The sequence below is a fragment of the Sceloporus occidentalis genome, unplaced genomic scaffold (assembly GCF_023333645.1).
Source record: "Sceloporus occidentalis isolate IW3139 unplaced genomic scaffold, rSceOcc1.0.p SCAF_8, whole genome shotgun sequence".
Lineage (NCBI taxonomy): Eukaryota > Metazoa > Chordata > Lepidosauria > Squamata > Phrynosomatidae > Sceloporus > Sceloporus occidentalis.
The window spans coordinates 8,605,056-8,629,942 of record NW_028316988.1 but is presented as its reverse complement, the minus strand read 5'-3'; the positions used below and the strand labels follow the sequence as shown (position 1 = coordinate 8,629,942).

Below are 24,887 nucleotides of genomic sequence, written 5' to 3'. Positions count from 1 at the left end.
TTCCCTGTTCCTCTGGATTCAAATAGGCTGACAACGCCATTACATAGAACCAACCACATGAAAACGAAGAGATTTGGAGCACCTTCCCATCTGCGTCAATGGGAGGCAGTTTCCGCAAGAGAGCTTGGCTTGCTGAGAATTAAGGGCATCTCCTGGCTTAATGGTAAGGGACACCTGGATAGAGAAAAGCCGCCTCTAAAGCTGGCAGCGGAGCAATTTAATTCATAAGCCGAGATGAGCGTAAGCGACCTGGGAGCACCTGGCCACAAGACGCTGGAATCCCATGACACATTTCAGGGCATTAGGGGCCCGTTTCTGGCACTTCTGATGCCTCGGGTCTTTCATATTTGTCCCTTCATCTCTGGTGCTCAATTTGATCTGTGATGACTATTTTCCAAATCATGACTTCCAACATCCTTTTCGTAACAAATCCCCGGCCAAACTGTCTCCCATCACTTAACTAACTGATTTGATGTTTGTAACCAGACTCCTGCTGTTGTTTGGATTCAGCTCTAATGAAGCCCAGAGCCGTTAACTAATCCTATTAGTCTGTTATCTCAGATTAATTTGAGCAGTACGCCCACTTTAAAATAACAAGGCACTAAGTTCTGAAGTTTGGGGGAAATGTTTTCCCCTCCAAATTTTTGGGATAAACTGTATTAAGGAATGGAAAATTACACATTATTACTCAACACTCAGTAGAATAAAAATCGTAAGCATACCACACCAGGCAATTCTTAAGACCTTTATTAAGAGATGCTTGCAGTTTGACTTGAAAAAATCAGGTGTATATTTCATACAAATTAAAAATGAGGTTCTTAAAAATCCCAACTTGACCAGATATGAAACAATTTAAAAACCTTTAAAGGTGTATTGAGAAAAAACAGGCCTTTAAAAAACATGTTTGTCGCTCCCAAAAGGAGCAGACTACTTTAGGTAAAAATAATAAAAATCCCATGCTGCATAGATAATGCAGAGAGTTCGAGTTATCTGGTCAACAGCAAAAAGCAAGCACTTAAGGTCTTCAGTTCCAATTCTTCCGTTCATTTCTTATTGCTGGAATTTCATATTCTCTTTATTTCAGATGCTCTCTTCTTTGATGACTAAACTGGAAAGAGAAAAAGTCAGAATGTTGCATTATCTTACCCAAACCCTATCAGAGTAAACGGCAGGATGGCCACCGATTTGTACATCCCATGTGAGACAATGACATAATTTTAAAACAGCTGACTAGTGCCTGGCCAAAGCGCATGACCTCAAAGACTCAGGATTTACAATCTCAACCAATAAAACCTGTTACTGCTTCTAGGGAAGCCTCACCTGCCTTGGCTTCTCAGCATCATTTAACCATATTGACTCAAAGCAAATCCTGTTGAAGCTTTTGCAAGCATGCACACTTGTACCTGGAGCCTTAAGAGAAAAGATGCACTCCACCAGACCAACATTTAAGTGAACGTTTGTGCACCGGGGCACCTTAAAAGCCTTCTTGAAAAGAATGCAACAACAAAGCCTTTAACTAGTGTCTCCTTTTCATGAAGATTACCCTACAGGTCTCTTGCTCCAGCTGAAAATTGAAATTCCATTGCTGCCATACAATGTCCTTTCCTAGTAGGTGTTTTTGTGGGTCTTTATTCTTAATGGCAATGTTCTACCTCTTGAGGTGAAAACTAGTGGGAAGAGAACTTAACCCTAAACTTATGGCCTGAGTCTGAGTATAGACAGGATCAAGTTTCCCTACTCTTCACAGAACTGAAATTTACCCTCCAGTCAGGTCAGATTTGAAGAAGGACCTTTGTTCACACTGAATAGCCTGAATTGCACAGATGCAGCATGACTTAATAAATTAAAGTACTCCTCAAAGATGCTTATGTACCCAACCTCTGCTTATGTTTTTACATTTTTCTGGAGGCATCAACTTTTCTGACCACCAAAGGTTCATCTGACACACTTCAAGCCCTTGGGCTAATGGCACATTAAGTATCCCTACGGACAGTCTTGTTTAACCGCCAACGCCTGCCCTGCCAGAGTCCCCGAGGGAAGCCATGAGGACACTCACCCGGATGATGGTAGAGATGGTAAGCCGGCATTTACTCAGCCCCGCCCTGCTCGGCCTCGGGAGCGGACGTGTTCTCAGCTGGTGTTTCGGCTGCCTTTGTCTCTTTGCCATCTTGTGGTTTAGGGTTCTCTGGGCGTCTGCGTCGGTAATTGAAGTTGCGACGGTACCGACGTTGAGGTGGCTGCTGACCCTGGGCCTCATCCCCCTGGTTCTCTTTGTCTTCTTCGTTGCCCTCCTCCCTGGGCTGTCGTTGGCGAGGAGGACCCCTGAAAGGCCCAACAAGGCTTTAAGCACCTCAGCCCAGCGTCGGAAGCACATCAAACAATACAGTGCTCAACCCGCTCTCGGTGGGAGCTCACCTGCGATAGCGTGGTCTGTAACCCCGGTACATGTTCTGCCTGACAGGTCTGCCTTGTTCTCCTGCACCCTGGTTGTCAGCACCCTGGAAGATGGCAAGAGGAGTGAGGAGCTGGCGACAGAGAGCGGCAGACAAAAATCCCACTTGTGTGAGGAGAACACACTCATTCACTTTCTATAAAGTTTGCCTGAGCCAGAATGTCAGTTTAAGGGAAGGAAACTGTGCATTGTCTGACACAATTGGAAGGAAGGCTGGGCTGGGTTTTGATTATTCCCAAGTAGCTTTCCAGAAATGCAGTAAGCATTTCACATAGATTTGCACACCTAAGGCATCAGACTACAACCAGGACTATTGTTGTTTGGATGTATCCAATTCTGGAAACAAGCTCCATGTCATTCAAGCTGGCTCTGTACTTAGCTGACTAAGCATTATGGGAACAGCATGCATATGACAAATATCCATGGCCAAAAATATACTTTCCCACAACCCCCTCCTTGCCCTGCAACGGTAAGCAGTCTTAGCAAACATTACCTCCACTATCTCTCCTTGGACAGGAGCATTGGAATACTGTGGCCGCCGGCCATAGGGCCGACGCATGTAGTAGGGTGGGTACCGCCTCCTGCGGTAGGGGCGGCGCTGTTGGGACTGGCCTTCCGGCAAGCTCTCCGACCCCTCGTTCTTCTCCCCACTCTCACTGTTTTGGTAATTCTGCTGGTAGTTGCGTGGAGGACCTCTACGCCGTGGATATCGTCTGTACTGGTTACGGTCTGCTGCATATTTGCTGCCTTGCACTGGAACACCACCAGGACCTGTAACGTTGGCTGCCTCTGCTCCCTGTAAAGAGCCGGAAGGAAAGAATGCAAAGAGGAGTGAGCCAAGCCAGGACAAGAACGTGGAAGAGTCAATCCTGCTTCGCTGCAGGCATTTACCAGATCCAACTACCCAGAAACCAAGTTCCCAAGAACAAAACAAGCCCTCCCCTGTTAATCCCAGCTTCGCCGCTCACCTTTTCTCCTTCAACCACGTCAAACTCCACAGTCTCTCCATCTCCTACACTGCGGAGGTATTTCCTGGGGTTATTCTTCTTTATAGCAGTCTAAGGAGAAACAGTTCAGATTTAGACTCAGTTGGCTGTGCTTTAACAAGTATGAATGGCTTCCTAGATGGGCCCATAAATGAAACATGTTTGAGAAGACGGTGGATGGAGCAGAATCTATTTGATGGGCTGGAATGTAAACACAGAAGGCATTGTCTATGGGGCAGCTTCCCTCCAAGCAAGGTGAGCCAGGCATGTAAGTGTGGGAGGTCTTCTAGCGCTCTGCAGCACATCCATTCTGGCCTCATTCGTGCCAGGAATGTACAGGGACCGTTAGATGGATAACATGGCTTCCTGGCTCCCCTTCCAGCCCTAATGCTCTATTTCCATATTAACCAGGAGAGAGAAATCAGAGCCATTCCTTTGCTTTCTCCCAGAAGCCCATACCATCCAGGGAAATCATTTGGGGGCTCACATGAGTGTCAGAAGTTAGTCTCCAACTGGCCCTGCAGAACAAAACTCAGTCTCTTGCAATGGCAGGGGCTTGGCTTCTCAGTGGCTCATGTGACCGGACTCAATTAAACTGACCTTCATGGTTTGCTTACCAAACATTTTTGGTGTCAATAGTAACAGCTGCACTTGGAGCACAGTTAAGAGTGCTGACAGCATTTTCCTGGTACCCAGCCTCTGAACAAGCCAGCACTGCTAGCCCCATTCGTGAAGGTACCAACAGGCACAAGCCTAATGCCCCAGCGCTCCAGAGAGAAACACATGCTGCCCCACACCTACCTCGGCCTCCCAGAAAGACAGCTGTCAGTCAACTTAGGAAAAGGAGGTTTGAGCAACACAAAGGAGCAGATAAAAACCTATCAAGACTTTCAAAACCCAACAAGCATGCATGGGAACTGCTAAAAACATTTAGAACCGTAGCTCTCTTGCTAGGTAAACTTTGGGCTGAATGTAACTACACATTCAGCCTTTTCCTTGATTTTTGCAATAAGCTGCATGGATGAGCAAGGAACTGTACCTTCTATGCCTTCACAATGATTTGTCTGCTTGCTTCAAATCTAAAAACCCTTTCCTAGTCACAAACACTAGAGTTGGGATTGGGCTGGAATCGTCAGGAGTCTATTAAAAATTCTTGGTGACAGCAATAGTTGTCACTTATAATTTAGCTGGTCATTTAGGCTGGGCTGCAGCAGAGCATTAGATGTTTAACTAATGCAGTCTAGGAATATAGAAGAGAACCATATTTAAGAAAAAGGGGCATGAAGTGGCAAGAAGCCATATCTTGGAAATGATATCCTTCCATACCTTTCAGCCACAGAACAAACTGCCCCATTTCATCAGAATCTAGCACATCTAGTAGCATAAACAAGCAATCTCACCTGGTGGACAAACACATCTTCCTTGGTGTCATTCCTGCAAAACAAGGCGTTTTCAGTTGAGAAAACCTGACACAAAGAATGAGCATTCTCCTGGAAGGAGTGGTACTACATTTTGGGTAGAGGACCGCCTGTGGCATTGGGGTACTGCCAAGGTAAGAACACATATCACTCCCATTACTTTCTTGTGCTAAAAATACAGGCAGCATTAACTTGGACGTTTCATGTTTCTTTTTGCCAACTCTGGCTACAATTGTCAAGCGGGATTAAGCTGAGAGCGAGCCAAAGTGCCCTTTTAAACACGCAACAGCTCTTTCCTGCAGAAAAAAGCATTAATATTTGATACACATAAATGCTCACAGAAACACACCAATTGAAGAGTATTCCAAGATGTACTGTATCACATTTCTCAGCAGATTCTAGAGTCGACTAAAATCAGATCCTCATTTAACTAAGAATTAAACATAAGAGAATCTGGGTCTATTGGGACTCAAAGCACCAAATTTATTCACCAGGGTTTCCTATATTGCGTTTGTTGTACAGCTCAAACAAAACCTGTGGGACCACCGCCTTCCAGAGGGAGGTTTTCCTACACTTGCTGCAAGGAGGGGGAAATATCTTTCGGCCCAAAGGCTAAATTCCAGATAGGTTTCTAGGGACCACATTCCTCTGGTGGGTGGGACTAAAAGCTGTGAAAAGGCATGGGGCAAGCATTCCAGCATATTTTAGATTCCAGCTCTTGCTACCCATCCTTAAGCTTTCTAAGTGTTTCAGCCTTTCAAACAGGGGGAGGGGGGTATGGTTCAGATTCAAAACTTGGAAACCACCAAACAGTGGGGTCATAGGGGGAAAAGGATGTAACCATTTGAGGAACCTCAGGGGACCAGATTCAGCCCCACAAGGGCTGAACTTACCCATTCCTGGTGCACAGCCATATATAATGGGCAAAGTTAACTACTACTGCCAAAAGCAAGATCCAAGTGTTGAAAACCTGCTGTTTTGAAAGACCAAGGTCTTTTGCAAAGAAAGCTGCATTTGATCAGGTGTTCCAGTTATCTAAAGAAGCCATCAATGTGAATGCAAGGAACTAGCTCATTCCTACTAGCATTGTGCATGAATCTACCCCTCTTAACATATTGTCCAAGTTGGCACCCTTAAGTCACAGACACACGATCAATGAGCCCACCCTTAGCACCCAACCATGCTCTTTGTAGTCATACCCATCAAGACCTTTCTTCAGTGTTTGGCCGGAGATCAACAAGCTCCATCTGTACACAGATTCAGATAGACTGGGTGCAGAAAGAGGAATATGTAGCACTCCCTTTCGATGCCCCCCTGAATTTGCATTTAACAGCAGCCATGGGGAAGGAAAAGGCAAGCGGAAAAGCACAAGTGATCCCAATTCCTGCATGCTAAAACCGTACAAAGACAGCTCAACCCCACCCTCAGATCAGCTCATGTGTGTCTGGCAGTTCAGAAGGAAATCTGCACATATCCCAGCAGAAAGTGCATGAGTGGAAGAGAGAGGAGCAACTGAGGCTCCAGTTAGTGGTTGTTTCACAGCATGTCTCTGAGAGATTAAAGAAAACCAAGTCCCTGGGGCCTTTCTCTGGGTTAGTCCTAATGACCTATAATCTAATTAACATCATACACTTGGCACTGCCTTTTAAAAACTTAACCCTATCACTCTGGGCTGTTTCTCTCTCTCTCTAGTTGAGGCTGTTTTGTTTTTAGTTAAAGCTGCTTCATTGTAATTTAATGCAGAAAGATATGTATTTGTAAATACGTAATAATTGTTTATGACCAAAGAAAGGTTGGTAAACTTTTTCTTTAAACAAAAACAAAAAAGATCAGTCTCTTTGCCTAATGTCCAACAACTACCAAAAGCTTATGTTAAACAAAGGATACCCATTATCAATAGGGAAGAAACCCCTCAGTTTGCTTCAATTCCCTTCACACTCTCCTTTCCAATCCCCTTCTTCATGGTTGATTTGAGCCACACTCAGTTTAGCCCTAAATCTCTTTGCAAAAACGATGCTTTCAGGACCGCATTCTCTCTTATTCTGTACTTCTACACTAACTGCCCCTTTACCCTTTATCTGAGGGAAGTGAAGCAATTGTCCAGGGAACTGGTGTCTCCACTAGAGGAATCAGAATTGCAAAAATAGTAAAGTATGCCCAAAACGGCATCTGTAAATAAAAACTGATGCGACTACAATCAAATCCTAGCTCAGCGATTCCCAGTGCTCCAGGTGTTTTGGACTTTTAGACTCCCAGAAGCCCCAGACAATTTGGTTGACAGTCAGGAATTCTGGGAAGCTAAGTCCAAAACAATCTGGAGGGCCAAAGTTTGGGAACCACTTCTGCCCTAGATCAACTCAATGAGACTTATGTGAAAAGATTAGGTGGAATGGGATGGGCAGCCCACAGTATATCTATAGAGACTGGGCAACACTGGGCAGATGGCAGCAGTGGTGTACTTTGCTTCAGTTAAAAGGACCAAAGAAAGGCACCAGGGCTCCCTGGCTCTCCTCACCTGTTGATGAAGCCATAGCCATTCCTTACGTTGAACCATTTCACTGTCCCCAAAACCTTCGTTGCTGCAGGAGAGAAAAGAGATGCAAGTTAAGACATGATAGGGAAGAGAGGAGCTCCAGCCATACGATGTTGTACTTTGCGTTCTTGAAACCAATTTCTATGCGCAAAACCCTTGCTCCACAGAGGCCTGCTGCTTTGGCCAGGAGCTCAAACTGGTTGCCTTGAGCAGCTCTCAGCCTCTGAAAGACAGACACATAATGCTCTTCCAACCCACTGCGTTGTTCTCAGCATTTGGGAGACAAGGCTGGAGGAACTCCCTGTCCACTTGGAATATTTCAAGTCTTCAAAGCGCAGCAGCCATATAGGCCCGCAGGAATTGACTTCTGGATACAGCTGCATGGGATCTGGTTGCATTATTTAAGGTTGTGCTAATAAAATATTAAGTGTGTATTAAAATATAATGTCGCTGGCCTACATGCTTCAATCCAACCGGGGGGGGGGGGGATAACCAGGAGTAAAAGAAGAGAGGATGCTGAGGAGATGGAGAATATTCTTTCCAAGGTTTTTGCAGCCTGATCCTATACTTGTTTCATTGGGAGAAAAGCCTAGTAAATATAGGGCTCCCCCCAAAATGGACCTACGGCTACAGTTTTAGGAGTTTAATTTTTCTCAAGGCTGCAAAGTGCCCAGTTTGGATCATAACCATCTTCAGTGGTGCGTTTGCATCCTAAAGAGATGAAGAGCAAATAACTAAGCATAGAATTATTATGTGCCTATACATCCAGGTTTCCCAAAGGCCAGGAAAATAGGCTCATCACAGAACACAGCCTGGGCTCATGTCATTTGATGCCTGCAAAAGCCAGGGACAGAAGCTCACAGCGGCTTTGGCTATTTGCAGTTTTGATCAATATGTCCTCTCTAGGAATCTCTAGGTGCTCCAGTGCAACTCTGCCAGAGGCTGACCATAGAGTTGTGCTGGAGAACATAGACGTTCTTAGAGAAGACACTCCTCTAGGCATCTCCAGCATGACTCTATGATCCACTCCTGGCAGATGCTGACCACAGAGTTGCCCTGGAGGACCTGGAGATTCCTAGAGAGGTCTTCTCTCAGGTAAAAAGGATAGTGTTTATTTACTTAACCCCAGCAAATGCGCAGGGACCATCCAAAATCCACCACAGTGATACCTTTCTGGACGACGAGGTGGGTTTCGGGGGATGCGTACGTTTCTATAGGCCACCGATGGATATGTTAAATGTACTGTGTAATCTGAATGTGCAGCACATGTAGATTTTTGTTTCTGTCTTGTTTATAATAATAATGATGATGAACTTATTATTATTATTTCCCTGGAAAATGTAGCTCAGCCCAAGTGTAACTTCAGCAGTGCCTTCCAGTGACTCCCAAAACTCTGGCCTTCAGCTCCCAAAATCCCAGACTATTGGCTAAGATGGCTGAGGCTTCTGGGAGCTGAAGTCCAAAACAGCCGGAGGGACGGAGTTTGGGAATCGTTCTGGCAAACCCCCAAAAGAGGCAGGTGGTGCGTGTGGGTACAAGACATACAACATATATATAGAGAGAGAGGGAGGGAGAGGGGAGTCATTGGCTTTCTAGTATATATATATATATATATATCAAGGCTACTGTCTCTCTAGGTTACATATGTATATATAGCGAAGGGGGAGAGATTACTGGCTTTCTGGCATTTAGAGAGAGGCTATTGGCTTTTTGGCTTATATATATATATGTACATACATACATACACACACTGTGAAGCTACTGGCTTCCTGGCATTTATATATACAGTATATATATTGAGATTATTGGCTTTTTGACATATATGTATATATTTATATATAGAGAGGGGGGGCTATTGGCTTTGTGGCATATATACATATATATGCATGTGTTTGTGCTAGTGTGTGTGTGTATACATATATATAAATTGCCTTCTTTATATATATTATGAGGCTATTGGCTTTCTCATATACTGTAAATACATATACATATCTATTGAGATTATTAGCTTTCTGACATACATATATCTAGAGAGGGGGGGCTATTGGCTTTGTGGCATATACAGTATATATGTGTGTGTGTTAGTGTATATATAGATTATTGGCTTCCTTGCTTATATAATACGAAGCTATTGGCTTTCTGGCTTACACACACACATATATACATATACATACTTATACATATATATATGAGGAGTCTTGGCCTCGAGGGCCCCGCCGCGCACGCGCAGACGGACACACAAAGGCAGGGCGCGCGCGCACGCCGGGCATCTTGCTCCGCCCCCTTGGCCACGCCCCTCCTCCCTCCCTGGCCCCACGTTCTCTCCAGCTCCCTCGTGCCTTTCCTTCGCGCAGGCGCGTTGCCTCCAACGGCGGAGGGAGGGAGAGGGAGGCAGTTTGGGGAGGGTGGGGGTAGAACACATCCGTCCAATGAGAAGGTTTCGAACGCAGCCCTTCAGCCAATGAGAGAGCGAGAGGGGGGAGAAGCAGAGAAACGTGAGTGAAAGGGTGGGGAGGGGAGTAAAAAGAGAGAAAGGAGTGGAGTGCGCGCACGCGCAGTGAGGAGGGGCGCCAGGAAAGCGCGTCAGTTAGTGGCGCGCTGGCCCCGCCCACCTGTGGTGGGCGTGGCTATCCCGCCACTGCCTCGCTTCCCTGGCGCCCCTCCTCACTGCGCGTGCGCGCCCTTTCTCTCCCTCACACATTCACAGAGCTGCTCTCTCGCGCACGCGCAGTGGGCACCTCACCGATGACCTTCTTGTCCCCGCCGGCGGGGGGCGCTGCCGCCGAGCCGTTGTTGTTGGTTCCGTTGCCGTTCCCGCCGCCTCCTCCTCCGTTGTTGCTGCCGCCGTTGCTGGGCTTGGCGTCCGGGACGACGACGGCGGAGGCGGCGGGGGCTTGGGCCGCTGCTGATGTCGCCGCCGGGGCCGCTGTGGCCTGCCCTGCCGCCGGCGCTGCCTGTGTTAAAGTGGCGGCGGAGGGGGGCGCCTGTGTCTCGGCCTCGCTGCTCATGGCGTCCTCGGCGGCGGTGGTGACTGGCTCTGGCGCCGCCTCCCGCTCGGTGTAGATGGTGACTCGGGGGCCGGCCGTTGGCGGGGGGCTGCTCCCTTGCTCCGGGCTCCGCTTGGGCTCCGCTCTCCGCTCCCGATACCGATCGAACTGGCCCACAATGGCGGCGCGCGCTCGGTAGCCACCCCGCAGGCGCCGCCCACCCGCACGCCCCCATTGGCCCGCAGGGGACGTCCGTCAGAAGCCGCGCGTTCCCATTGGTCCCCGAGCTCCGCCTCCCGCCTCGCTTTAAACGCCCGTCAAAATCCTCGCCCGCCCATTGGCTAGCCCTCGCCCCGCCCACTTTGTAGCCATCAGTTTCGTAGCTCCCTCCTCCCCAGGCTCGCTTGCGCCGCGCTGGGCTGTGATTGGACGAGAGTCCTGCTGCTTAGCTCCGCCCCGGAAGTTCCCTTTCCGCTCAGCCATGTGGCTGCTCTGGGCCAAGATCTTGGGAATGGTGCTTTTTTGGGACTACAAGCCCCAGAATCCCCAGCTGCTGAGGGATCCTGGACGCTGCAGTCCCCAAAAGGTAACTTTCCAGCAAAACCTGCCCATCAGTTTGAATTTTGTTCCCATTCAGGCTGCATCCGCATTGCAGAAATAATCCAGTTTGACACCGCTTTAACTGCCATGGCTCAATGCTAGGGAACCCTGGGAATTGTAGTCCGCTGGGCTCCAGAGCTCTCTCTGGCAAAGCTCTCAAAACTAGTTCCCTTGATTCCATAGCATTGAGCCAGGGCGCTTAAAGCGGTCTCAGTGTGGGTTATTTCTCCAGTGTGGATGCATTCTTAGCCTTGGATGGTGTCTGTCCCTTTGACTTTGGCTCCTAGGTAAGTAAATGTGGCTCTACTCTGAATGTTAATCCACACTGGAGAAATAACGCAGTTTGAGACTGCTTTAACTGCCTTGGCTCAATGCTTGGGGATCCTGGGAATTGTAGTTGTGGCATCAGAGCTCTGACAGAGGCTAAATGAGTCAAACTACAGTTCCCAGCATTCCCTAGCATTGAGCCGTGGCCACGAAAGCAGTCTCAAACTGCATTAATTAACGCAGCCTAGCTCTCCCAGGAAATCGCAGTTTTTGTTTAATCTTACTCACTTAAGGTGCGGCCGCACTGTAAGAGATAACACTCCCCTTTTAGTACCAGGAAATCCAGCAGAAAACATTATTACTTCAATAAAGCTTAATCCTAAGCGTTGAGAGCAGCCTTACGGTGCGTCCGCACTGTAGAAACAGTGCAGTTCAGCCCCATTTTAAGCGCTGTCGCTCCATCCTGTGGAGCCCTGCGATTTGTAAAGGAGAGCATCATGCAAACAATGGTGACAACAGAGGGCATTTGCCAAGTTATTGACAAATTACCAGCAAACCAGCAGAGTCCGATCAAGAAGCCTTAAGGAGGAAATCAAGGAAACATACCCAGGGGTGGTTTTCCGTGTGTTTTTCGGACTATGTGGCCATGTTCTAGAAGGGTTTATTCCTGACGTTTCACCAGCATCTCTGGCTGGCATCTTCAGAGACATGGAAAGCGCTTCGTGTGTGTGTGTATCCAACTCTCTTCCATGCCAGCACTCTCTGAAGATGCCAACCACAGATGCAGACGAAATGTCAGGAATAAACTCTTCTAGAACGTGGCCACAGAGCCTGAAAAACCCTTCGGCTTCACATACGCAAGGGCCACATAGCAAAGTACAGTATTTTGCCCCAATCCGCAAAACAGGGATGCTTTTATCGGGCCGAGCAAAATGCACAAAATACACGTTGCAAGCTTTCCAAGCCCCACCAGCTTCTTAATCTGGCAAAGGGGTTAAAAATTATACAGGAGTAAGAAAGAAATCTCGTGGCATTAGTCCCTCCCCGAACTACAAATCGCAAGGCTCCATGGGATGCAAGATTGATATCAAAAGGCTATAGCCGCACCATGTGTCTCTGTTCCTGAAAGGCCATGGATACTCTTGCCATGTCTTTGAGAATAGTGAATATTGGCCAGAGAGGAGGGGGAATGTATTAGTCGCCCCTCCGTTTTCACAGGTGATCCATTCCAGACCCCACCCCCGCAAAAACGGAAATCCGCCAATATTCAAGCTCTATTGGCCTGAATAGTGGTGCGTCCCTGTGGGCACAAGCCCCATTTTAAGTCCCTCCATTTGCCCCTCGCAAGTAAGCGAGGGATGCGGATTCAAAGTCTGCGCAAACAGAGGGACAACTGTATTGTGAGGCATTGGAAGACTCGAGTGCGTTTGTAGTTCATGCAAGACCTGACCTATAGGAGCAATGAACCAAGTTACTATGCCCAGGGTCAAAGGGGTCGATGGATGAGCTTGCTCTACTAGGCATGATGCCACATGGGCTCCAGGAACCACTGAATCGGGCACAAAACTGCAGCTCTGTCAGCAGCAGCTTGGGCAAACTCAAAGAGGCAAGTGGCATGTTAATGCCAGGTAAGGATCAGCCCCAGGTCAGGATGTTTATGAAGCCTGTTGAGGACTTGACTGCCTCTCACTACCCAGAGTCTGGCTAACTCTGTTGGCAAAATGCTGGGCACACAGGCTAGCGGAAATTATCCATGCACATTGTTTTTGCAGACGCAGCCCCAAGACGGCAATCCCACGTCCATTTCTAGGCCCCCAAATTCAAAAAGGACGTGGACAAGCTGGTGCGTGTCCAGAGGAGGGCAACTAAAATGGTGAAGGGTCTACAAATCGTGCCTTATGAGGAGAGGCTTAGAGAGCTGGGTGTGTTTAGCCTGGAGAAGAGAAGGTTAAGAGGTGATATGAAAGCCCTGTTTAAATACTTGAAGGGATGCCATATTGAGGAGGGAGCAAGCTTGTTTTCTGCTGCTCTAAAGTATAGGACCAGAAGCAATGGATTCAAACTACAGGAAAAGAGATTCCACCTCAACATTAGGAAGAACTACTTGATATTAAGATCTATTGAACAAGGGAAGATGCATTTGTCGGAGGGTGGTGGAGTTTCCTTCTTTGGGGGTCTTTAAACAGAGGCTCAATGGCCATCTGTTGGGGATGCTTTGACTGTGAATTCCTGCATGGCAAAAGGGGGTTGGAATGGGTGGCCCTTGGGATCTCTTCCAACTCTATGATTCTATGACTGCACTGTGTCCCTTGGGATGGGTGACTCAAGAGGGGAGACTTTCCCTCTTTGCCAATGGCAGGGTTCAAATGGATACTTCTCTATTCCTAGGCTTAGTTCCACTATTTTCCCCACAAGTGTCTACTCAAAAGTCAGTAATGAACACAATGAAAGACGAACAGAAAAACCAAAAAGGTACTTGGGGAAATATGGAGGACCAACTAGCTGCTGGTTGCACATAGGAAAAAGTGCTGACCCTAATTCTTTGAAACAAGTTCTCTAGATTCTGCACTTTTCTAACTTTGCAGTTGATTGCGTCAGAAGTAGCTGACAATACAATATGTTTTATTTTGGGGGGGGTGGGGTTGTGAAACCTTTCAGATGTTTTGCGGATTGAAAGGCAAGGCACATACACAGTAAGTCAATAAAAATATTTGTGCTATCCACACACAGAGAAAATTAATGACCGTATTCGAACACCAAAATCCTGGCCACCATAGGATCTCTGCATCCCTCCTCATTCTGTAGCAACTCCAAAGGGAAGAAAAGACAATTACACAAATCCCTTTATTTACAAGGAATCACAAGTTGGAATGTGGGATGGACAAGGCACCAGAGGAAGGAGGAGGTGCAGAAAAATCGGGAAGTGAGATGGTCCAAGATGAAGGAAGACTAACCTGAAATCAGGAGGAGGCAAAAGTCACTCATTTCATCATATCATAGACACACACTGAATTCCCCTTCACAGATGGTTTCTCTTTCTGGGGAATTTCTCCAGAGATGCAATAGCAGCCAGAGAATAGGATATTTTTAACCACCCCAAATGTAATCCGCTGAATATTGTAGTGAGCGACCCTGTCTGGAAGAGCCAGTGCTTCCTGCAACTTAAGACGAGGGTGAGAAGCATGCACTCCCTGGCCATAAAGCTATAAAGGACATGGTGGTCCTACTCCAGACCACTGGAAACCTCTCTTCAGCACTCCTGGCTTTCACATCCTATCAGACTTAGCCCACAAGGATGATTTCGAAGCCGCACGGGTTAGAAACTTGCTTACTTTTAATTCTGTGTAGTAAATGAAAGCTACGATTCATAAGACGCTGGTGTTCTACGTGGAGTGAGAAACTCAGGTCTGGCTAAAGAGTCAATCTTCCCTCTTTAATCTTCCCTCAAAACCAAATTACATACCCCTTCTGCCTATCTCTTTACCTCAGACACAAAGGTGGGCACTTACCTGAGGGTCTCTTCCACTACATCTCACCACACTGAGCAATCACCACAGGCAGTTTGGGTTTGTTATTTGGACCAGTGGGCACATTCTGAGGACGAAAAAACCCACAATTGCCAAGTGAGATCAACATCATACTTCCATGAAACGAATAAGTAAAACCCTGGTTCAGCACCACCAGAGTCAAAAATCCCAGAATGCCATAGGATGGAGCTACGGCACTTAAAAGTGGTGTCAAACTGCATTATTTCCACAGTGTAGATGCACCCTAGGTGACCTTGGGAAAGGCATACTTCCTTAGCCTTTAATGAAGGGAATGGCAAACCTCAATAAATCTGGCCAAGACAACCCCAGATAGCTCTGACCATAAGTCAGAGTCGACTTGAAGGCACACCACAACAGCCATTGGTGCTTGGACTTATTTGAACATTTGCTGCACAAACAGACACAGATTCAACTAAATACTTACTTCAATTTTTCTCATGACAAGCAATCCGTCAATTATTTTGCCTGCCAGGTTAGAAAAGAAAAGAAAAGGCGAAGGATCCTTTTAGCATGTCAAGAATTGCCAAATCATAAGCAAAAACAAAGCCCTGCTGAAGGCTTATTTTGGGGGGGGAGAAATAATTTATAAAGGAAGATGTGCCCTCCTTTTAGAAGGAAAGGAATATAGGAAAGCAGGAATGAGGAGGCTTGAAGACTGAAATGTCAAGTTTCAGGAGATACTGCCCAGAACTGGACACTGTATTATTACAGGCGTGGCCTGACCAAAGCAGAACGGAGTGGCACTATGACTTTACATTACATTACTTTATATTTACTCTGGACGTAGGTGGATTTCCTGCATAGAACAGGGCTTGGACTCAATGGCCTCTGGGGTCCCTTTCAACACAATGATTCCATGACTGCAGCTACTCACCAAAGACAACGTGTTTCCCATCCAGCCAGTCGCACTTGGAGCATGTGATGAAGAACTGGCACCCGTTTGTGCTGGGTCCACTGTTTGCCTAGTAAAAAGGTCACACAGGGGAGATCAGGGAAGGAAAGGACTTCTCACCTTGAAGGCATTCCCACACTCAAGGACAAGGGACAAAAAATTACCCAAACTGGTCCTCCAGATGTTTTGGACTTCAAAGCCCCAGCCAGCGGTCAGGAATTCTGGCAGTCCCAAACATCTGGAGGGCGAAAGCTAGAGAACAAGTGCCCAAGTGTACCCTAGTTGCCAAACAACAAAGAAGTCCACCCTAAAAGTGTAATAAATGTGTCATGGGGTGTGTGTGTGTGTGTCCCACTCTGTATGTAACACCATGTATATTTGTCAATCAGGACAATAAATACCAAAATAAATTCGTTTCCGCAAATAGTCTTTGTTAAGTCCTGCAGGAAATGAATCTGAATTTGCCTTTACTTCACTTTGAAATGGCTACAGATTTTCTAAATCCTTAAGAAAGCCATTAAGTGAGTGAAAAAAACTCAATCGTTCTGGACATCAGCTCCCTGAAGCCCCAAGTTTGTACTCCAAGATGATGATGATGATGACCATGCCCCCCACATGGATTGAGGCCAGGAACAACAGATCGAAATACAGCAAAAGATAAGACACATAACACAGTTAAAAGCCCAAACACCAATTAAAAACACACTGTCGGTTAAAAGAGCATAAGATCAGTTCAAAAAGCATACATACTAAAACCCATCAATTCATAATTGAATTTTAATTCAATTGACGGAAAGGGATGCAATGCCTCCCTGTGATAAAGGCCTTGTGGAAGGGGGGAGTTTGCAGTTCTCCCCAACCGCAGGCCATCTGCATCCCAGTCCCAAGAGTAATCAAATTCCTTCCCCTCCATAGAAGCTTATGTTCAGAATAATTGCTTCTGAGCCTAGCTGACGAGGCAGCCTTGCCGCACGGGTTTTACCAAGCTAATGCCAAGGATTAAGGCCCTGCTCCCCAACTGGTAGGCTTCAGGGACTCCCTCATCACCTCTGAGCTGCCCTTTGCAAGGGAAGCCCTCTTTCAGCCCAAAAAGAGGAGAAGAGGCCTTCATGCTCTGATCCTCATAGAAATCCTCCTTTCACAGAAAGAACACTCCACTGCACCACCTTTATCCCTTTCTTCTAATAATCTTGGGAGGAGAGTGCTTTCCTTCAGGCTTCAGCTGAGACCATGGGAATGGACCAAGGCATGTCCAAACTGGGGACATATTATTATAGTTTTCCCAATCCCTAACTACTTCTTGGGGAACCCTAGAAGTAAGAAATTCCGGTGTAAACACTGGCAGGAAGAGCTTGAATCTCAAACAGGCTAGTCTTTTGGACCTCACTCACCCCTGAGACCCTCCCAGAAATCTCATTCAGCTTTTGGTCTGAAAGAAGTTGCCCACCTTTGCTCTGAAAAAGCCCAGCCCTTTCTGCCCAGTTACTAACCATAGAGAGCAAGCCAGGCGCTGAGTGTTTCAACTTGAAGTTTTCATCTGCAAATGGGCCCCGGTATATGCTGGCCACTCCAGTGCCGTCTCCCTGTTTAAGGAAGGAGAAAAGGCAGCATTAGGTTTTGTCCATTCCTTCCTAGTGTCCAAATTTGGCAAGGACAGTCTCAATTAATCCTCTCCCTCCCCACTTTCCCAGCTGCTTTTAAAGTGTCCTGGTTTCTCCCGCATTCTCCCAATTTGCCTCTTCTCCCCAGCACACTTCGATCGTGGCAAAGTGAATTCAAAGTGAAAAAGGAGTTTGCACTCAGTGGACTCAGCATCCATAAATTACAGGAAGCACACATTTCTGCCTTCTGGAGAGCTAACACCCCAAAATGTGGGATTTTGTGACTGCATTCAGATTTATATAAAAGGGGAAAAATTCCAATCCTCAGATGAGAACATTCTTTATAATAAGTGACACCCTTTATAATAATAAGGGAAGCCTGGCAACCCTTGAGCCATGGAAAGTGGGATCAAGCTGCTAAAATTATGTATCGCAGATACACTTCAAGAGACAGAGACAGAGGAGAGAAAGAGACAGGGAAACCTTTCTACTCTGTCCCTCTGAAGTTACTAATTCAGGACTGAGGGGAGAAAATCTACTAAGTTGCTCCAACCAAAAGCGTGAATAGCTGCCCTCCAATATTTCACAGAAGAAAACTAGGACATATTCAGTCCAGCAATGCCAGAGTGTGGTCAACGTTGCAAAGGCTACGGATGAGGCTATGGTAGGAAAGGCTGCAGCCGTTTGCTTTTGCCTGAGCCAATTGAGATACCGCTCTTCATTCTCTCTTTTGCATTCTGAACTCAGTTTGCAGCAAGAGAAGTCAGCTGAGGAGAAAGGGGGGAAAGTGGGAGGAGAAGAGAGAAACCGGGACAGTTTAGAAGCAGATGAAAATGTGGGATGACAAACAGGATTAACTAGACTCTTCCCTGCCAAAATCGGGACATTGGGAGACTATTCAGTCATGCACCAATGCTAAAGCCAAGTCCTGGAGGCCGCAGCACAGACCCAGACAGTGGAGAGCTCTGCTTAGAAAGTAAATGCATAGGCTTAGCTTTCAACATCTCCCGTGTAGGCTCAGTTTGTAAGTCTTTTTGTGTACCCACAGGAGCCCAATGACACCCTCTCCCCCTGAGCAACTTTCCCACCGCCGAGGGGAGCTGAAATCACAGCCGCCTCTTAATCCCCGGCCTGCCCTCCTCTCCCGATAGGAATATCTCCATTCTCAGGGGGGGCTTGGCTGACCTAGTTTCCTTTCTACTCCTCACTGGGGGCTCAGGCAGACTGGCAGTGCTGCTTTTTTCAATGAGACCGCTTAATCTAATTGGCCGTCACCACTGCCGCCACCGCCGCAGCAGCTGGGGAAAGCCAGTCAGGGATATAAAAGTAGGGCAGGCGCATAAGGGAACCCAGCTCAATGAGCCAGAGGAAGGCTCTGAGTGGGAATGACGCCAGGTAGGAAAAGGAGGGAGGCAACCATGGCCGTTCAGCAACAAGGCAAGGGGTGTCAGACCTGTTCCAACCACATCTTTTGCTCGTAATCGTCACTGCAAAGGTGTAGCCATAGGTATAAAATGAGGACGCTTCTCCCCAAATAAAAATTCTGACCCACTCCCCTTCCTTCCTTCTTCCAGCATCTGAGTGTGCCACCATCTTGCCAGAGAAACTATAGCACACTAGCAGATGGGGCTGCGGAGAAAGGGGCTTCATTCCTCCTTTGTTGTCTCTTGCTGTCCTGGCAAAGCAGACTTGCGACATCACTGCTGATGTTTAAAAGGAGAAGTCTGAAAAGCCTTCACTCTTCCGGGATGGAGGGTTAACAAAAATATTTTCCAGGGAAGCTTGTGGTTTCTACCTTCCAACCCATCCCACCAGGCCCAGTAGAAAATTTTCCTGGGGAAAAAATCACCATGTTTAACTTGGGAAGTGCCCCACATTTGGGTGGCTGTGCTTCTGGCAATTCTTTCCATTTGTCCACAGCAAATAATGAGGGCCAATAGGACCGGCAAGCCCTCTATGAGGGCTACCTGTGCTGCGTGCCTTCAAATACCCCGCAGAATCCTTTACATGCGAAAGAGGACAGGACCATGTGGAAAGCATTCCCAGGAAGTCTGGAAAGAAGTGGCTCTTTCCAGCGCTCCATCTAGCCAAGCTCCCAAGCTGTAAGCTCCGATGTGAAAAAAGCAAATAACACATTTTTTGCAATTCTGGGACAACTGAAAGGCTGGTGCAAGATGGAACAGCTTTATCAGCCTTGAGAGATCGGTGCCATGCATGCTGTGTCACCCAATACACTTTGCTTGTGGAATCTTGTGCAATGTGCTTCAAAACTGATTTGAGCCACGCCGCGGAAGTCAAACAAACCTTTCACAACTCAGTTTGCAGCCACAGAAGCAAGCTGAGGACAATGGAAAGAAATGGGGAAGAGAGAGAAACTAGGACATTTTCAATGGAGCTAAACAAGTGGGATGGCAGAGCATTAATTGGGACCGTTGGAAGGTATTATGCCAGAGCTTGGCAGTATATGGCTCATGGATCACATGTGGCCTCACCGTTATTTTTCTGGGGTCCCAGGTGGGGGAAATGGGGTGGGGGTTGGTTTAAAATGGGATCAATCATGATCTCTGAAGTCTCTAAGAGTGCTACTTCTTCTCCAAAGCAAGACATTAGCCCTTCTTTCAGTGAAAAAGCACTGTTCCTATGGTTTCTTCAACTCCAAAAGTGAATTTCTGGCCACTTTGGGTTTTGAAAACACACACACACACACACACACACACACACACACACACACACACCATACAAAACATCCACCCCATTTTAGGTAGCCAGCCCAAAGCTGGGGGTCAAAATTGGCCACTAGGCCAATTTGTTCATTTCTTCCATCTCCAGCGTCGAAACTGTGAATGATTTTACCACTCCCACCAAAAAAGGATGACCAACACCTCACCCACACAGGAAGTATTGGCCAATTTGGAAGACATACCAGTTTTACAAAATTACAAAATAGCCTTTAAAGGGAAGGATATCCCCCCTCTACCTCAGGGAAATGGCTACTGAGGCTTCTCAGTGGCAACTGAATACTGACAACTGAGGAGAAACCAAAGAAAAGGAGAAGGAACGGCATAAAGTGACTGTAAATCCTGCCCAGCTGCACTTCACAATGCAATATTTTGTTGTTGTTCCCTCTGGTAATAAATAAATGGCAGTTGCAGGGACTGTCTCTTGGTTTGTTGGATGCAGGCTGGGGAGGGCTGAGGGCACTGCAGAATGCTAATTCATTTTACATCCAAGACATATTTTTCTACACTGAGCCTTGCATATTGATGCACCAGTTTAAGTGTGTCCTCCAAAGAAGTCTAGATTGTTTTTCTGTCTTATGGGGAGGCAGCACAAAGCTATCTACAGGATCCAATACAGACCTACTAGCTTACAGAGATGAGATAGCATCTCATAGTGAGCCAAGTGCCATTTCCTGTACTCTGACAGATGCTAAAAAGGGTTGGAAGCTGAAAAGAATTGCAAGTAAATTCCAGAAAAGAACACCGCAGCTTCAGTTCCCAAAATATAACAAAACATAATGCAGAGGGGGGAAACGAGGGTACCTACGTTTACAAAATCACCTCCTTGGATCATGAAATCTTTTATAACCCTTAAAAAGAAGGAAAAAGAAAAAGACATTGTGAGATAAGCACACAGAACAATTACTATCTAACACGCTGTAGGTTAATTAGCTGACTTCCATTCAAAGGTATTGTAACTAGCCACACTACCTCTGTTGGCTACCTATGGCTAACTGGGTCCTTAATATGCATGAAAGCTCCAGGTTGGTTCTTCTGTCCTTAGATAGCCATATAAACTGTTTCTGCCGTTCCTCTACAAGCAAAGTCTAATTTCCCCACAATAACAATGGGTTACTCAACAAGAACCCCAACAGAATGTCTTGGCAAATCTTAAAGACTATCAGGCATAAGGTTTCACAGACTCCAGCCCATAATTTCCAAACACTATGCCAGACACTAGTCCAAATTCAGTAGCTTTTCTGGGCTATGCTTTAAACCTGGGAGGAGACAGGGCGTCTCCACGGGTTTTGCTTCAAGGACCCAACCAGCAACGTACCTGTGAAACGTGCTTCCTTTGTAACCAATTGGAACACCGTCTTTCCTATAAGACAAGGAAACAGACACTCCAAAATGGGCAGGAGTCTTGGATGAGAGGAACAGTCATCTTTATGGGCCTCAAAGCATTCAGGTTTTGAACTGGCAACCCAATATAACTATGTCTCAATGGTTGGCTTAGGACAAAAAAAGGTGACTAAGGGTATTGTGTTTCTAGGTCAGGTGCTGCTTCCTGTCAGCAACAGAAATTGCCAGGTTGGTTAGATTAGTTGATAAACATGGATGGAGGGATATGTACAAATACCAGTGACACTGAGATCAAGAAAACTTGGTAGGTATCCAGGACCTGAATTAATGAGATCCATACATAAAGGATGAACCTTCTGCAAAGCTAGGTCACTTCTTGGTGGCAATACAGCCCTATCTCAGTTAACAAGGCCTCTGATAGTGAAGCTCCTTGGTACAAAGTCTTTTTATGTCCCCTTTTCTTTGCTTATACAGGAATTGCCTGCTCTGGTTTTCCAGTTCACATATTCATATAATTAATACTACCTTGAATCCCATCTTGGGAAAAAGGCGGGATATAAATTCAGTAATAAATAAATTTGGTGCAGAAGGGTTTTTGCTGACAAATGTTGACCTGCTCTTCTACTTTGTAACGTAGGAACCCATCCCTATTTGTCCCATGTTATTTCTTCCTCTGGTACCGAGTATTTCTGTCAAAGAAATAATGGTCAGGAATACATCTGAGATATAGCTGTATCGATGTTTGGTTGCCAAAGGCACGGACCATGATTTAGTTTTCCAGGTGGCTCGCCCCATCAACAGCGAACAATGTTGCAATAAAAGAAAAGGGAAATACAACTTCCAAGCTATACATATTAGTCCTTCAGAACCCAACCTGGGCTTCTGGTTTTCTGGCTGGTTAGGATTTATTTTTCAGAGCGAGAGATGAACAGAACCAACGTACCTGAACTCTCCTGTGCAAAACTGCCTGGAAAAAGGGAAAGGAAAAGGAACACAAGTGCAGTTAGGCAAAGGCAACTCTTAAAAGCAAACAAATGACACCTGCTCTCCTGTGTGTCCCAATAGCACAGGAATAAAACTAGACCCTCAAGACACCAGATCTCATCCTGTTAGTTCTTGGATGGGAGACCGCCAACAAATAGTAAGTGCTGTGGGCTCTATTTCAGAGAAAGGGACCGGCAAAACCACCTCCGAGGATCCCTTGCAAGTGAAAAACCCAATGAAATTTATGGGGCTGCCATAAGTCAATAGCCAACCTAAAGGAACATACACACAGAGCAATGTTGTTGTTGTTGTTGTATGTCTTGCAAGTTGTTTCTGAATTATGGTGACCCTTGGAGGCCTAAATACCCTCACAGACACCAGATTCTGACCTGGGAAGCTAAGCAGGGCCAGCCCTGGTCAGTCCTTGGATGGGAGGCTGCAAAGGAAGACCAGGCAATATTTCAGAGGAAGGGACTGGCAAGATCCACCTCTGAGGACCCCTTGCCTAACTATACAACATGAAATTCATGGCATCACCATAAGTATCTTCAAGGCACCAGGTCCAGTCTGATCTTGGAAGCTAAGCAAAGCCAGCCCTGGTCAGTAATTGGATGGGAGACCACAAAGGAAGACCAAGTGATCATTCAGAGAAAAGGCCTGGCAAGAACCACCTCTGAGGAACCCCTGCGAAATCCATGGGGTCACTATATGCAGACGGGCGACTGGAATCCCCTCAAGGCACCAGATCTCTCTCTGATCTTGGAAGCTAAGCAGGGCCAGCTGTGGTCAGTCCTTGGATGGGAGCCCACTGCAATATTTCAGAGGAAGGGACTAGCAGAAACCAGCTCTGAGTCTTCCTCGCCTAAGAAAACAACGTGGAATCCATGGAGTCTCCATAAGTCATCAGGTGACTTGAAGGCACAGATATACCTGGGAGCTAAGCAGGGCCAGCCCTGGCCAGCCCTTGGATGGGAGACCGCAGAGGACGACCAGGCACTAAGCCCAGAGGAGAGGACTCTGAGGGTTCCTGGCCTAAGAAAAGCCTCTCAATTCAGAGGGACTTGAAGAGACAGAAAGGGAAAGATAGAGGCGACGCTCTAGCCGCAGAACTCTATTCCCTCCAATAGAGACAATGGAGCGCGCCCAAACCGGAAGTGCTGAGGAGGCGAAGCGGAAGTGACGCCGAGGCCTCACCTGAAGTTCTCCGCCGTCTTGGGCACGACGTCGGCGAAGAGCTCCACCTTCATGCGGCCGACTTCCTGCGGGAGAAGCGGGAGCGTCAGCGGCCTCCCTTTCCCCTTCCTTCCCGCTTCCCTCCCGGCTCGAGGCCTACCTGGCCGCCGATGGTCACGTCGAAGAAGACCACCGGGTTGTTAGGGTTGGAAGCCAGCACCGCCATGGCGACCACCTTTCAGCCGGAAGCGGAAGCCCCTAGGCGCACCAATCACCGCAGGCCAGGGAATGCTGGCCTTGCGTCACTTCCTGTCTCGGCCACAGAGAACTCTGGGAGTTGTAGTCCAAAACAAAAACGCTCAGTGTAGCCCTTTCCTAAGTAATGAAACACCGGTTCTTGGTCCCAAACGGGAATGGGGTGTTTTTTTTTGCCATGCTCTCTTCAGGGAACAAAAGTTTTTCCTCAGATATGGAAAATTAAAACGGCTTTTGAAAGGAAATTGGCCGTTGCAATGGATAAGAGCCAATTTCCTTTCAAAAAGTTACTTTTGATTTTTGTGTCCTGAGATAAAATGAAAATAAAACATATTTTAAAAAGGAACTTTTGCTGGGATTCATAGTTATGTGACTCTCCCCAGAGCTCAGAAGTTACTTTTTTTTTACAACCACTGCTTAGAAAATGTTTTAAAATGTTCTCTTGAGGAAAAATGTTTTCCTCAGGTATGCAAATAAAAGTATATTTTCTAAAAGGAAATTGGCTGGAATCCATTATGTGTCTCTCTCCAGCGCTTAGAAGTTACTTTTGCTTTCTTTATCCTGAGGTAAAATGAAAATAATATATATATATATATATATATAGAGAGAGAGAGAGAGAGAGAGAGATTAAAAGGGATTTTGCTGGAATACATTGCATCTCCCTCTCCAGAGCTTAGAAATTACTTTTGCTTTTTTGTCCTGAGGTAAAATGAAAATAAAATTCATTTCTCAAAAGGAAATTGGCTGAAATATATGGTTAGGTCTCTGTGCAGAGCTTAGAAGTTACTTTTGCTTTTTGTCCTGAGGTAAAATGATTTATATATATATATATATATATATATATATATATAATTTTTATTGGAAAAAAGATGTACACAATAGATGGTATAATATATGAAACGTACATTAAAAAACGTCTTTCCCCGTCCCCCTTTTTTCCTGTTCCACTTATCTGTTATCATATTTTCCAATAATACCTAATCATTAAACCAGCTCTTCTTGGTTTCTTCCTCTCTTTCTACCTTTTTCCTTTCTCTTATCTCACTATCCTTTATGCTACTTTATTCTTTCAAAGATTGTCTAATAATCTTAAATGTTTTCTATCCCTA

The 24,887-nt window shown here is 46.3% G+C and overlaps 2 protein-coding genes across 4 annotated transcripts; both read right to left on the bottom strand.

Moving 5' to 3' along the window:
* Window positions 1–730: 730 nt before the first annotated feature.
* On the bottom strand, window positions 731–10,495 carry LOC149307789 (Y-box-binding protein 1-like). 2 transcript variants are annotated; one of them, XM_089534430.1, is made up of 8 exons: window positions 10,133–10,495; window positions 7,372–7,435; window positions 4,839–4,872; window positions 3,421–3,510; window positions 2,946–3,248; window positions 2,416–2,498; window positions 2,057–2,322; window positions 731–1,108 (listed from the first exon to the last, which is right to left on the bottom strand). In XM_089534430.1, exons 1-7 carry the CDS (start codon window positions 10,395–10,397, stop codon window positions 2,088–2,090), a joined length of 1,074 nt encoding a protein of 357 aa, XP_089390556.1. In that variant the 5' UTR covers window positions 10,398–10,495; the 3' UTR covers window positions 731–1,108; window positions 2,057–2,087. The 2 variants fall into 2 exon arrangements, with proteins under 2 accessions (XP_089390556.1, XP_089390557.1); XM_089534431.1 differs by having other exon boundaries at window positions 731–1,103.
* Window positions 10,496–14,073: 3,578 nt separating this feature from the next.
* On the bottom strand, window positions 14,074–23,792 carry LOC149307788 (peptidyl-prolyl cis-trans isomerase H). 2 transcript variants are annotated; one of them, XM_089534428.1, is made up of 10 exons: window positions 23,684–23,792; window positions 23,545–23,609; window positions 22,310–22,333; window positions 21,341–21,385; window positions 20,831–20,873; window positions 17,174–17,266; window positions 15,666–15,753; window positions 15,216–15,256; window positions 14,753–14,837; window positions 14,074–14,197 (listed from the first exon to the last, which is right to left on the bottom strand). In XM_089534428.1, exons 1-9 carry the CDS (start codon window positions 23,747–23,749, stop codon window positions 14,769–14,771), a joined length of 534 nt encoding a protein of 177 aa, XP_089390554.1. In that variant the 5' UTR covers window positions 23,750–23,792; the 3' UTR covers window positions 14,074–14,197; window positions 14,753–14,768. The 2 variants fall into 2 exon arrangements, with proteins under 2 accessions (XP_089390554.1, XP_089390555.1); XM_089534429.1 differs by lacking the exon at window positions 21,341–21,385.
* Between the last annotated feature and the right edge of the window lie 1,095 nt (window positions 23,793–24,887).

Excerpts from the sequence above, each read along its gene's own strand:
- LOC149307789 (XM_089534430.1), bottom strand. The coding sequence starts at position 10,397 with ATGAGCAGCGAGGCCGAGACACAGGCGCCCCCCTCCGCCGCCACTTTA. Across the intron at positions 3,249-3,420 it reads ACGTGGTTGAAGGAGAAAAG|GGAGCAGAGGCAGCCAACGT; the intron begins GTGAGCGGCGAA and ends GGCTCTTTACAG. Across the intron at positions 2,323-2,415 it reads TACAGACCACGCTATCGCAG|GGGTCCTCCTCGCCAACGAC; the intron begins GTGAGCTCCCAC and ends TGGGCCTTTCAG.
- LOC149307788 (XM_089534428.1), bottom strand. The coding sequence starts at position 23,749 with ATGGCGGTGCTGGCTTCCAACCCTAACAACCCGGTGGTCTTCTTCGAC. Across the intron at positions 20,874-21,340 it reads AAAGGAAGCACGTTTCACAG|GGTTATAAAAGATTTCATGA; the intron begins GTACGTTGCTGG and ends CTTCTTTTTAAG. Across the intron at positions 15,754-17,173 it reads CGCCTGGCTTGCTCTCTATG|GCAAACAGTGGACCCAGCAC; the intron begins GTTAGTAACTGG and ends CCTTTTTACTAG.